At 51.8% G+C, this 12,669-nt stretch overlaps 3 protein-coding genes across 3 annotated transcripts; 2 read left to right on the top strand and 1 right to left on the bottom strand.

Annotated features, from left to right (window-relative positions):
* Window positions 1-26: 26 nt before the first annotated feature.
* On the bottom strand, window positions 27-2,954 carry EV422DRAFT_529643 (uncharacterized protein). The gene is made up of 6 exons (XM_053070339.1): window positions 2,509-2,954; window positions 1,600-2,438; window positions 1,470-1,529; window positions 1,138-1,402; window positions 550-1,076; window positions 27-480 (listed from the first exon to the last, which is right to left on the bottom strand). The coding sequence occupies exons 1-6, from the start codon at window positions 2,672-2,674 to the stop codon at window positions 76-78; spliced, it is 2,262 nt and encodes a 753-aa protein (XP_052925350.1). The 5' UTR covers window positions 2,675-2,954; the 3' UTR covers window positions 27-75.
* A 1,427-nt stretch (window positions 2,955-4,381) lies between these two features.
* Window positions 4,382-9,370, top strand: EV422DRAFT_567555 (uncharacterized protein; the record flags this gene model as incomplete). The annotated part of the gene is made up of 15 exons (XM_053072549.1): window positions 4,382-4,441; window positions 4,517-4,597; window positions 4,670-4,825; window positions 4,924-4,941; window positions 5,005-5,273; window positions 5,343-5,397; window positions 5,460-7,295; window positions 7,356-7,400; window positions 7,468-7,803; window positions 7,875-8,219; window positions 8,288-8,377; window positions 8,455-8,502; window positions 8,567-8,872; window positions 8,939-9,007; window positions 9,083-9,370. The coding sequence occupies 15 exons, from the start codon at window positions 4,382-4,384 to the stop codon at window positions 9,368-9,370; spliced, it is 4,002 nt and encodes a 1,333-aa protein (XP_052925349.1).
* A 1,854-nt stretch (window positions 9,371-11,224) lies between these two features.
* On the top strand, window positions 11,225-12,579 carry EV422DRAFT_529629 (uncharacterized protein). Its single transcript, XM_053070338.1, has 2 exons — window positions 11,225-11,668; window positions 11,742-12,579. The coding sequence occupies exons 1-2, from the start codon at window positions 11,581-11,583 to the stop codon at window positions 12,353-12,355; spliced, it is 702 nt and encodes a 233-aa protein (XP_052925348.1). The 5' UTR covers window positions 11,225-11,580; the 3' UTR covers window positions 12,356-12,579.
* The last annotated feature ends 90 nt before the right edge of the window (window positions 12,580-12,669 follow it).

The raw sequence follows: 12,669 nt of genomic DNA, 5'->3' as shown, positions 1-12,669 counted from the left end.
AATCATTATAAAGAGTATTACATATTCTATGAGGTTCTATACATTAGTTCTAGCAGACTACGCCGTGTCAGATATCTAGCCTCGCATATGTTTTGCGAGAAGAGTTCTCAGATTGTTCATGGCCGCAGGAAGAGTACGCATGGCCACAAAGTCAACCGTCGTCGAGCTCCCCTCAAAGTCATCGCCGTTGATGAGGTGGGTGAGGATGCACTTTGTCGCGTCACGGGGATGGGCTTCGCAGAAGAACGCCGAGAGACTGCCACCGCCGGCCTTTTTGAAGGTCCAGTATACAGCAACGAACCGGTTCGGGTCAAGCATGCGGTGATGGGCGAGGACCATGCTGTCAGAGGAGCCTTCGCGGTCTTGCTTTGTCCTCAGGCGGTATATGCAGGAGTTGGCGTCGAGCTCTTCGATCACTTTCGCGCTATCGCAATGCGGGTCCCAGATGGGTTTGTCTTTCAGGGATACGAGGGTTTTGAACTGCAAGAACGAAGCTTCGTCAGGGCTGTGCTCAGGTATATAACATTCATAGCTTTGACAATGCCCTACCACAGTGCGAGCCGTGCCTTGCAAATCAGCTGTGACCCTGAACCGGAACTGTCCTTCAGCACTTTGGAAAACCGTCGTCCCAGCACGAGAAACCTTCTGGGTCCATATCTCGGTAGTCCGGTTCCTCAGCACATCTTGCACCATCTGTTCGACGTCCTCAGCGTAACGATTGTCCGTTGCCGCCTGCGATATCCCCAGCTGCGAGGCAAATGAGTCTCGGTAGTTCGCCTTGACGTTGGCCGGGGTACGCTCCGCCGCCACCGCTAACGGCTCCGGTGACAACTGTCGGCTGTTGCGCGGATCGCTATCACTGTAGGAGTCGAAGATGGTCTCCAACTCTTCGTAGCCCTCGTCTTGTGTTGCTGACTCCTGCGAGTCTCGGTGCTGAATCAGGGTCTCAGCAAGTCGTCGAATGGCTTGGGGAGCGACAACTGTTGTCATGAACTGAGAGATGGGAGTGTGGATAGCCAATCGGTAGTCGATATCATGAATATGGGTAATTCGGCAGGAAGAGGGTCCGGTTTGCTCTGGAGAGAACTATTGAGTACTAGATGGGCCGCATTTTGATTTCGAAAATTTGAAACTCACCGATCAATGTGCCGCAGATGTTAGTCTCCACTTTGATACCATCTACATCCGGAACATCGTCGGCCCACGGAACACTCCTCTGAATCAGCACCGCTCGGTCGCCCGTCAGTTTCTGCGCGTGGAAGAGAACAACCGTTTCGCGCGGTATTGTGGGGAAAACCCCCTTCAGAACATGATGCTGCACTCGCGTAGACCCGTTCTGTGGCGCAACATAATTGCGCAAAACGCTCAGATTCTCTGTGAGCGGATCCCAGTTTGAACGAGTCTACGGATAGGACGACGAATATGAGATCGATAGAAAATTATTGCAGACTTGCTTATGCGGCACTTACCGATGAATTCGACAGAAATGCGAAAGCATCATCCGAACTGACATCCACGTCCAGAGTGAACTAAACATAGGAAAACAGGGCATTTAGCACGATGTCATAGTTTAAGAACATACACGCTCGATGGACGTACCTTCCACGCCTCTGCGATCGTCTTGTGCACGCTCAAAGTGCATGGCACAGGTTGCTGGTGCGTCTGCTTGGAATCCGTCCATTGGATCTCATCATTCACCAGATGAAGTAAAGTTTGAATCATCATGACAATCTCGTCTTTGAATGCTGGAGGAAGCGGGGAGCGATTGTCGATAACCGGCTTTCTTTGGACGTGGTCGGAACGGGCCTCTGGAATCTCCTTCTCTGTGATGATCGCAGCTTCGGGTATAGGTTCGCGGATAGGAGCATCCGCAGTTCGAGGTGGTTCTGCGAATGCGATTGGCTCCACCACTGGAGCGACGGGACTCTGCTCCGTGGAAGCCTTTGCAGGACTCCGTTCAGCAACATATATGGCTTCTACGGGCGTTGGCAATGGAATCGAAGGTGGCCCACGCGAAATTGGAGCCGGGATATATGAGGACTTAGCCGACAGGGGCTTTTCAGACACCCGAGGAGGAAAAATCATCGGCACATCGGTTGTGCTACGCTCACGTTCGACTGGGGAGCTGGTTTGTGGGATGCTGTATTCGGCTGGTTGATAGGGCTCCGTAGGCTCTTCGCTCCTTCGGAGACTCTCCACAGGCTCTGCAATACGTCCACGGTCGGCGATGGCTCTCTCAGGCGGGGAGACGAGAGGGGCTCGGTTCCTGGGATCAGCTGACGGACCACGGACGCGAATCGTCTTTGCCCCAGGACGTCTTCTCCATTTCCTCCATTCTTCAAACAATGCCCCGTCGCCCAACGAAACATAGAGCAGAACAAGACAGAAAAGTTGGTATAAGGTTCGAGCGAAGCCAGAAACTTCTCCATATGCAAGGGCTGTGGTGGGGCAAAAAGGAAACGTCAGTTTCAAGAAATAGACGGTGCAGCGCCATCCTATATAAAGTACCTTGGTCGACGAACACCAGCAATGGCGATACAATGGCAAAGCGCAGGACGGCCGGCAAGCTGTCGTTATCTGTCGTTGTCTTCACAGAAGTTTTAGCCGCCGCCGCTCCTCGCTTGGCGGCCTTTCTACCGTCGGCGGCGGTGGTATTTGACCTTCCCCAACGCATCGAATGAAAGCAGAGCGAATGCCTATGGACTGGGAACTGACTGTATTATCTCTGACACTAGTTGCAAATGCGTTCAACCGGATACGTTGCCAGGCCAAGACGGAACAGCGACCGGCCCAAACAAAAGAAGGCAAACTGGGTTGGAGCAGCGGCAACGAAACGCCGGCGCATGCGGCAGAGAATTGACCTTTCAGCGGCGCTGTGTGAAGAGCGCACATGGGTGTTGTAGCCGATACGTAGTGAGCACTTTCATCCCCACGCGACCGTTCAGAAAATCGCAATTGACTCCGATTGAGGCTGCAATTCAGGTCAAAGATTCCGCGCGCCGCCAGGACAGGGAACCGACAGAGAGACCGCCATTTCCCAGTCACGTGAGATCTCGAGATACGGTCAGAACGCGTGAGCACCAACAGCGCCCCGAACTCCGACTTGCGCATGCAGCCATCGTTGATGGGGCCCCATCTGGTATCGTCCCTTCATACAGCGTAAACCCTGGGACCTTTCTACAGCAGCATAGGCGCCACGGAAGCTTCAGTAACAACCTCCTCCTATACTATGCATCGCAGAAACGAGATAAAAGGCGGGACTGCACTTGAAGACCCACCGTATCCCCTAAACAGCTTCTGCAACAGAGATCTATCTAACAAACCAACAACAAGACCCAAATGAAGTCCTTCACTATCGCAACCGCTCTCGCCGCAACTGCCACCCTTGCGGCGGCCAAGCCCCTCGAGTCTCGCGCAACTTGGGGATTCGATCCCAAATTGGTGAGCATCATTCTCTTTCCCAGTTCACCCTCCTGCCCCAATATTTACTTTTCCTCGTCGCACAGCAACGCCCGCTACACGTGCTGCCTAGCGCCGAGGTCTCAAAGCACTTATAACAACTGGAAGACTGGTGTGAATCACCTCCACCGCATGGGCTGTAAGACGGTCAATACTGGCCCGCACCGCGTTATTTATGGGAAAAATTGTGGAGGCTGTAACCACGGCGGCCTCCAGGGAAAGTGGAATCTCCAGGACGACTTTCAGTACCCCCCATGCCTCCCTGGTAACAAGTGCTCTCGTTAAACAAGCCAGGTGCCGAGCACAATGGCGTTCTGGTACTGAGCTCATGCATCTCCTCCTGTTACCATCGCGTTTTGAACGTCCTGTCATTCAAAATGCATGGATGCTTAGCACGACTAAAAGAGAAGCCATTCAATTACTTAGCTACCTCGACAACAATCATAAAGTACGCGAAGGATGGAGCGTATATAAAAACGTGACGTATCCAAGATCCTGGCGACGAGGGGCCATACGATCCCAGTGACGTTCCCTCTGGTACGATCCCAGCGACGTTCCCAGTGACGTTCTCCTCCCTTCCTGTACATTTACTTCATATGTTATATATACGTAGACTCCCCCTTTTAGACGGAACCTCTTCCACATTCTGGAAGCGCTGGGTCATTTCTGTATATCTGCCAATATTGATAGAGTGAACCGAACTCTAAACTTGTTGCGCGTAGTCTAAGACCGTGGAATGGCTGTGAAAGGTATACTTTAACGGTCACAAAGGGTAGGGCTTAGGCATCCGCATCAACTACCCGCTCCTCAAATCGGCTTGACCAAGACACCTCCCTCGAAATTCCTCTGTTCCATGTCAGCGTATAACAAAACGGCACTTACGCAGATTGTGGACGACAAGCCACCAGCCAAAAAGAAAAAGATGGGCGGAAGTGATCGGGATGACTACGAAAAGGGGTTGCGCATGTCTCATTTCGAGAAGGTATGCGTTCTGCGATTATTTCGTCATCACCGGTTTGTTTATTGGCCGAGACACTTACTCACGGCGGATGCGCAGACAATATTCACGTTTTTATATACGATGTGCAAAGATGCCGAACATTCATCCATCTTCGCATACTTTATGATTGTTGTCGAGGTAGCTAAGTAATTGAATGGCTTCTCTTTGCGAATGCAGTCGTGCTAAGCATCCATGCATTTTGAATGACAGGACGTTCAAATGATTTCGTTCTCCTGGGATCCCGAGGCGGTGTGGGGTCTGCCCAATGTGGTTCGCGGCATCATGTACCCGCTGAATTTTGTTGAGCATAACTACAAGGTTCTGCAAGTCCTCTTCGGACTATCGATGTGTGTCATCGCTCTTACGGTATGATCACGACAGTTTTTCGGATTCTTGACGAGGCCGCCGGATGTATGACAAACAAGCTGCAGATCTCTCTGGGTGTTTTCGCTGCCTATTCACAGCATCGGGGAGGATTCCAGGTATTTCCTATTGCGAACTTGGATTGATGCACTCAAAGCACCTGACATCAATTGGACTATTAGTGGATCTGGCCCTTGATCCTCCTCCGTGCACTGTCTACAGTCGTCGCCACTGCACTCTTCATGCCGTTCATGGAAATCTTTGTCCTGACGACAGTGTGCGAGTCTAACATCGATGGTGGCGGCCACCACCTCAAATACTTCCCCGACAACCGCTGCTTCACGCCGGAACATCTCCCGATTTTCATCCTCTCGGTCGTCGGCCTTGCGTTTACCCTGCCGTTTGGATTGTTCATCAACTACATCTATGTGATACCCAGACCTGATAGCAAGTGAGTGAAGGATGGTGCGGTGCGCGACCCTTGTGATGAGGTTCATCTGACGTTCTCCTTTCCTTTGAGGAATCCGGCGGCGAAGGCTCACGGAATGCTTGACGTCCTTTACTTCGTTTTGAAGGTTATCCCTTTCGCGTTATGAAAGGGACGAGCAGCATACTTACTTTTGAATGTTCATTCAAGGTCGTCATTGTGTTTGTGGACGTTCTTATCGGCACACCCGGCAAGTTGGTCGTTCTGGTACTGGCCAACCTGACCCTCATTATGGCCTACTTGCAATATATGCCCCACTTCAACAAGCACGTCAACAACATGCGGGTCGCCCTCTTCAGCGTGTCCTTCCTGTCGTCCATCGTTGCTCTAGCCGCAGCAGTCCAAGCGCAAGAAAACCACGCCGGACTCGCATTTATTTTCATCTGCGTCCCGTTTGGACTAGCCGGGGGCTGGTATGCTACAGAGTACACCCTGAAGATGAAAACGGCTCGCACGATGGCCAGATTACAGAGGAAACTGCAAATGAACGAAGCCGAGGAGAACAAGATCGCTCTGGGTGCTCCAAGGATCCGAGCAACCCGCCAAAACTCCATCACCCAAAGCCTCCATAGGGCTGAGAGCAGGGGTATGATGCGAACGGCCGGAGCTAATATTGACAATCTGGAGAAAGGTAGTGGCAAACTGCGCCATTCTGCCACCGCGCCGAATATATCGGATTACGACAAGATCAAACAATTCCGTCAGGGAGCGGAATCAATCGAGCAGCCTTATGCGCCGAAAGACCCGAGTGACGTACTGTCGTTGGGTGGTAAGAAAGATCCCATCACCGACGCTGCTACTATTTTACAATACCATGCCGCTGCGTCCCGTAAAGCCGAATTGCCCCCGGTGGTGTTCAACGCGGCAACGGACGCCGATATCGTGTGCAGGTTCTTGCGTGATTGCGAGATCACGGACACCAGTCGCAAGATTATGGTCTTGGTGTTCGAAGAAGCCCTTTCCCAGTTTCCAACCAACGCCCAACTGTCGTTGATGTACACCTATTATCTGGCGTGCTGGGGAGACGACGACGACGCATGTCTCCTGCAATTTGCTGCAACGAATCGATGCAAGCCTTCCCTCGCGGTCCGGTTCCGCATCTTTATGGAGAAGCAAGATTTCGAGCAGCATCGTGATTCGGCTGACTTGTTGGCGTCGCAGATGGATGTTGCGTCCTATGTAGAGTTCCAATCCTTGGAGCGCCAAGCCATGTCATCCCATCTGGCCTCGCTGACATCGATGAAATCGTTCTGGGCAGCCTTGCGGGCGGATGCAAAGCAGGTCCGCAATCTAGGACGGATTCTCAGCTTGATGCACAAGTCGCAAAGTGAAGCGTCATACGCGTACGAGAAGCTCATAAAGCGATACCCGAAATCGAAGCAGATTTTGCGTTTGTACGCAAAGTATCTGATCACAATCGGAAACAGCTCCGAGCGCGGCGCACAGCTCTTGGATATGGCCGAGGAAATCGAATCGCGTGAAGCGCAGGATTCCGAGAAGCCGTTTAGGAACCGGAGCCCCGAACCCGAGCCGGAACCGTCGTCGTTCACACGAGGAGATGATTTGGCAAGTTTGGAATCCGGGACCGTCCCGAGGAAAAAGATGGTATCCGCTCTGCGAATGGAATCGATAATGTCGGAAGCGAGCTCGACTGGCTTTGGCACTACCGGGGACGACAAGCCGCCGGAGGAGAAGCGCAAATCCACCGTGTTGGCAACGACACTGTTCCGCATGCCTTCCGAGACTGCGAAAGACGTCGCGGCCTCCACCCGCAAATCCCAGGCGTCGTCTATGGATTCAGGCAAAGCCATGAGAAAGCAGCGGAGCATGCAGGGGCGCTTGACGGATACGCTCATCACGAGAGTGCTGCAGGTTTCCGTGTATGTGCGGGCCTGCTGCCTTGTGCTGCTTGGACTTTTAATTGCAAATCACACGGTGTCTACCACGCTTTTCAAAGCTCCGGAATCGTTTTTGAATACATTGGAGGTGGGCACTCTTTTTGCAAACATTTATGAAACTCGTGCTGACCTCGCGCTCACATGACAGGATGCCACCAGGGCACGAAGGGGTGCAATGCTTGCTGCTCAGGAGGTAAGAATCTCGTGACAACTAAGTTTCTTCTGGCTCTAGTCATAATGTGTTTATTGCATGGCGGCAGATTCGTTTGATGACATATTACGGCCACAAAGCCCCCGACGCCGCCGTTTGGCAGTTCCATCATGACAAACTCTCCGGGGAAGCCGGGCGCTTTAAGACTCTGATTCTGCCCATCCTCTTCGCCACCGCAAAAGAGGAACCCACGTACCCAATCATCCGAGCGAAGAGCGGGGGTTTCAACGCACCAAAGGACGTGTTGATGCACAATGTTTATACTTTGGGGACTTTGATGGCGGAGAGTATGGGACGATTGCTTTCGTTACCGAATTCATGGTGGACGACTGCGTCTTCCATTGAGGATGTTGATGTGAGGATGTGGTTGGATAATGCTTTGAAGGTAGGGAGTTGCCACTTACCATTTGATGGTGAGAGAGAGGTACGCAATAACACCCTTGATTGCACTTGCAGATCGGAGACGCATTCGACTCGGCAGCCCGCGCCGGCCTCACCTCCTACCTGGAACAATCGTCCGGCCGGAATATCCTCATCATCGCCTTGATGGTGGTCGCAATAGCAGTTATCGCAGTGACTGCCGCGCTGATCCATCTCACTCTCCGCCAAGCAGGGTTGAAACAAATTATCGTTCTCAAGGCGTTGGCGCGGTTACCTGCAAAAGACCAGCGCCGGATCTCAGATATGCTGGATGAAGAAGTAGAGGACCTGTCAGAGTACATTGCTGATGGCACGGTAAAGGATGTTAACCTTGGAAAGGGCAAGGATGATAAGCGTGTGAGCGATATTCTACAAACGAGGGTGAGTGTCCTACTATGGTCTCCGAAGGCGGTCGCTGTGGCGTATGTATTGATATCTTTCCCATGCAGCTCATCTACAGCGGGTCGCTGCTCCTGCTGGCTACATTTGCTATGATGCTCTTCGTTCCACCATTGATCTTCCTGCATTCGTCTGACACGGTATGAGAATTCAGTCCGCAGAGCTCCATTCTCGGGGGGCTGGAATCCTCATGCATCTCTCGTTGGCTGTTTCTCAGACTGCAAAGCTTATCATGTACTCCAACAACAGACGGTATACATACCAGGTATGACATATCCCGCTCGATTCTATGAGATCTCAGGTTTCGACACCCCTTCTTTCATCATCAGGTCATCGGATACTTGTCCAACGAGTTGCCAGCATACGACAACATCACTTGGGCGCCGTATGGTGTGCAGCATGAGCTAACTTGGAGGATATTCCAGCTTCAGCGGCAACACGACGTCCTCATGCATGGGAATGCAGAAGTGCCTTCCACCAATGATATCCCTGAGCTGGCAACGGTGTGCAGAACGGGTCCCATTTGCCTGGTAAATTCAGGTTGTGACGGTCGACAATACAACGAAACGATCGGATTCAACGAAGAACTGGTGTTTTCTGGGATCGACAACATCTTAGATGTTTATGTTGACCACGTAAGTCACGGATATTTTATGGAAGTCCAAGAGGGGGATCATTCTCACAATTCCCGCCATCATCAGGCCAAGCAATTCACGTCGGCGTCGTACTTCTCATATGACAATCCAGATCTCTTCTTTTTAAATCATCTGGTAAGAGGCAGTATTCCAGTAAGCGAAGGGACTAGGAATCCCTGACTTACCGCTCGTTTCCTTTCCAACCTCCAGGAAGATGACCTGGCAGACGGGCTAAGTAAGGTCGATGCGGTCCTTCTAGAGACCGCCCAAACTGAAAGTCACCAGCTCGTGACTGTTGAGAACATTCTTCTCTCTGTCGCGTTGGTCTACTTCATCGGGTTCTACTACATTACGTTCAAGTGGATCATTCATACGGCGAAGATTCAGCTAAGCCAGCTAGCAACGCTGATTTTCTGGATTCCGCCCGAGATAGGAGCGGCTTCGCCCGAGATTTCAAAGATGCTTCTAACAGGGACGGTAGAGGCATCTGAGGATTGAGCCGGACAGCCCTCCCTTCTTCCCCATGGACTTGATGCACAGGACCTCAAAACTGTGAATGGAATCTTTCGGATAGCAGTTGCGTAGGATCAATCCGACACTGGCATGCATAGTCGCTCAAGGCCTGTTTCTCTTACTTCTCCCTCGCGATTATTTCGTCATCACCGGTGTACAGTACATGACTAAACCCATGCCCCTCGGCACTGTATGGGGTTAACTACGCCATCCTATAGTTGTACGTGCAGGATGCTGTGCACAGGGTGGTTTCCACAGCCAACGCACAGAACATCTCAATAATGAGCGATATTTCTGGCTCACACTCGTCGTGACCAATTGACCTTGACCTTTCTTGACCTTGGCAATCGAGACCGAGTGCGAAAATCCTAATCCCAGACCAGAGTAGTGTCTATTAGCAATTGTTTCAAGACAACCACTCTGCGGCACTCAAATGTCATACATACCCACAAGTTAGGTCCTTACGCCACGTACTCGGTGCACAAGAGATTGCGAGGGAACGCTCGCCCGCGCTGATCCCACCCTGTTCGTGATACGATTTGGAAGGTGTATTTGCGGAGGAGAGTGGAAGGTGTATTTGCGAAGAAGTGGGGAACGCTGTACGTTCTCCCATGGCGTAGCCGTGGCAGCGTCCCTCGGGCAACGACCGCCGGCGCTCGTGTGAGGAGGCGTGGTGTGCAGAGTGGATAGCTGGCCGATGGTACACCGAGTGCGGCGGCCAGCCGGAAGTAAAGGATGGAGGCCACGGCCGAAAGGCCGCGCCGATTGACAGCAGATGGGTCGGGTAGGAGAAATGTATTGACCGTAGATGACAAAAGGAAAACGAAAAGAAAGGAAGAAATGGGGAAGGTAAATACAATAGAATGAATCCAAACTCCTGACTAGCTACCCGCGCAGACCCATAGTCCCTAGCTGAGCCAATCCGCAGTGCTCAGAACATTCCCCGTAATCCAAACCTGTAACCGTTATCCAGCCAGAGCAAACGCTGAAGTGTTATTCGGTGATCTCGTTGTCCGCGGTCGGCCTCCGCCGTCTTGTCAATTCCCACTAGTGCTCCTGCCAAAGACGAACATGTGTGCACAATCTCTGTATCACAATCCCTGTATCATCGCAATCTCTGAATCAATTGATACGCCGATTATCGTCCCATCCGTCTCTATTTGCACGGGTTGTCTCACAGGCAGAAGGCCAAAGCGCGAACTGGTAGTTTCCGTCAGCGTCGATACATATGACAGCGAGGTGGGGGCGCATGTTAGCCAGCGTTGTCTTCCAAGTTCTGGCTGGAACTGAGCACCGGAAAAGGATGTAGTACGCTTGAATACAGCGAGCAGGCAAGGCGCCGTCACTGCGCTGGTTGGGGAGCAGTCGACAACCGCACAACACCTTGCAATAGACTCGCGGTTCACTGGGAATACCCGCGCACCGCATAGCATAAAGGAACCAGATACATACTTACCAAGTAAAACGGATATAGCTGCTGTGTCGTGCCCTTAAGTTTGGGAACGAGAAGTGTGTTGACAGGCGATTACGGGTGAAAACGGAAATTTTTCCAGTGAAATTCGACAACTTTCCAACGGAACCCGTTGCTTACGTACTGCCCTCGTGTGGATAAGAAAGCCCGCCCGGATCCGGGGATCCCGTCGAACCGATACCGCGGGACTGTACAAGAGCAGCGGGGCGGAGATGGAGAGGGATCCAGACCCAAAAAATCGCGAGTGAGTCAGAATAACGAACGCGGTGAGTAATAAGCAATTGCGATTCTAAATCAGCCGGCCAGCCTGATAAATACTATTCATGATTAATCGTGCCTAATCTGGTGTGTAATGTCTGTCTGTGAGAGAGCAACAAGTCATCGGAACAGTGAGAGACAGACACGAACGCGTGGGAAAACTCGTCCTTGCTTGGCTGTTCGTCCACCTTGGCACTTCCAGGCTTTCCCACCACCACTGCCCCCCTCCGCCAACTCCAATGCTTAAAAGGAAGTCTCCTTCAGCCGCAGGACCACGATCGGAGGAAGGTCACTCAACTCGACCTCGAACCGCCCCACCATGTTCCGGTTCACCTCTGTCTCCTTCTGAGCGGAAGAGCTCTTATACCCTTCCGCTCACCGTCGCCATTTCTCCGTTCTTTCTGTCGTCTTTTCGAACTTCGCTCTGCTTTTCTGTCGGACATTCTACGAATAATATCAGCTGAAAATGGCTGTGCAAGTCCTTCAACCAGAATCAGTCTATCGGAAGCAGCAACTATGCTCTCGCCAATACTCAAAACGGCCGCCGCCGAAAGGTATGTTTACCGACTTACAAGCATTCCGTGGACCTCAACATCTCTAGTTTAACATTGGCACTTTTCTTGTCAGACCTTTACAAGAAGCACAGTGACTTGGCAAGGGCTTTTGTAGCAATTGCGTCCACCATTATTGAGCTTTTCGAAAAACCTTCTAAGGCAGCGCCGCTTGCTATCAGCTATCAATTAAACCCACCAGACATCACAAAACCTTCAGAAACCAAAGCCAATTGTGCCATTCGCCCGAAGACCGTCGCTCCGCTCATCAATGTCGTCGAACAACTCCTCCATCGCAGCAGGACCTCCTGCTCCGCTTTCCAAACCGCGTTGCTGTACCTCCTCAAACTGCGAACTTGCGTTCTGAGAAAGGAAGCGCTCGGAGGGTCTGCCTCCGCCACCGCCACTGAGTTTCCCCTGCGCTGTGGAAGACGAATGTTCCTGTCTGCACTGATCCTCGCAAACAAATACGTGCACGATTCGAGCATTTCCATGAAGGCTTGGGCCAGCATCTCTGGCTTGAGCGTGCAAGAGCTTTGCGCCAACGAGCGAGCCTTCCTTCATGCCGTAGATCACGACCTGCATGTTCCGGCACACAGATGGAACAAATGGAATCTGGCACTGAGGAGAAACGCGGCCCTGATGACGATGGCCCGCTCGAGGAACTGTCGGATGGCAGCCGCTCCCTGACACTTTCGGTTCAGGTGTATATTCTGGTGGAGTGTTTTCCTTCTGTAATGTAGATACCTCTGGCTCGGTAATGGTAATGACGCATATACTGGTTTCGGTCCGTTGAATTTGATATCCATTTTTGGCATGGAAGTGATAATACCGTAGATAGAACGTTTATGGAATAGATGTGCTCCTAATAAACAGATTCGCAGCTGCGCTCCTAAGAAACAAAGCAAAACAACAGTCCATTGGCCTTGAGCTGAGCTTGTGTGGGCAGCGGGATTGGGGGAAGTTGGGTTGTGGCTTTCCATGTTCGCACATAACGTAAGCAC

Source organism: Fimicolochytrium jonesii (genome assembly GCF_025526975.1).
Source record: "Fimicolochytrium jonesii strain JEL569 chromosome Unknown EV422scaffold_12, whole genome shotgun sequence".
NCBI lineage: Eukaryota > Fungi > Chytridiomycota > Chytridiomycetes > Spizellomycetales > Powellomycetaceae > Fimicolochytrium > Fimicolochytrium jonesii.
The sequence above is the reverse complement of the archived record's forward strand: the minus strand, read 5'-3'. Positions and strand labels throughout refer to the sequence as shown.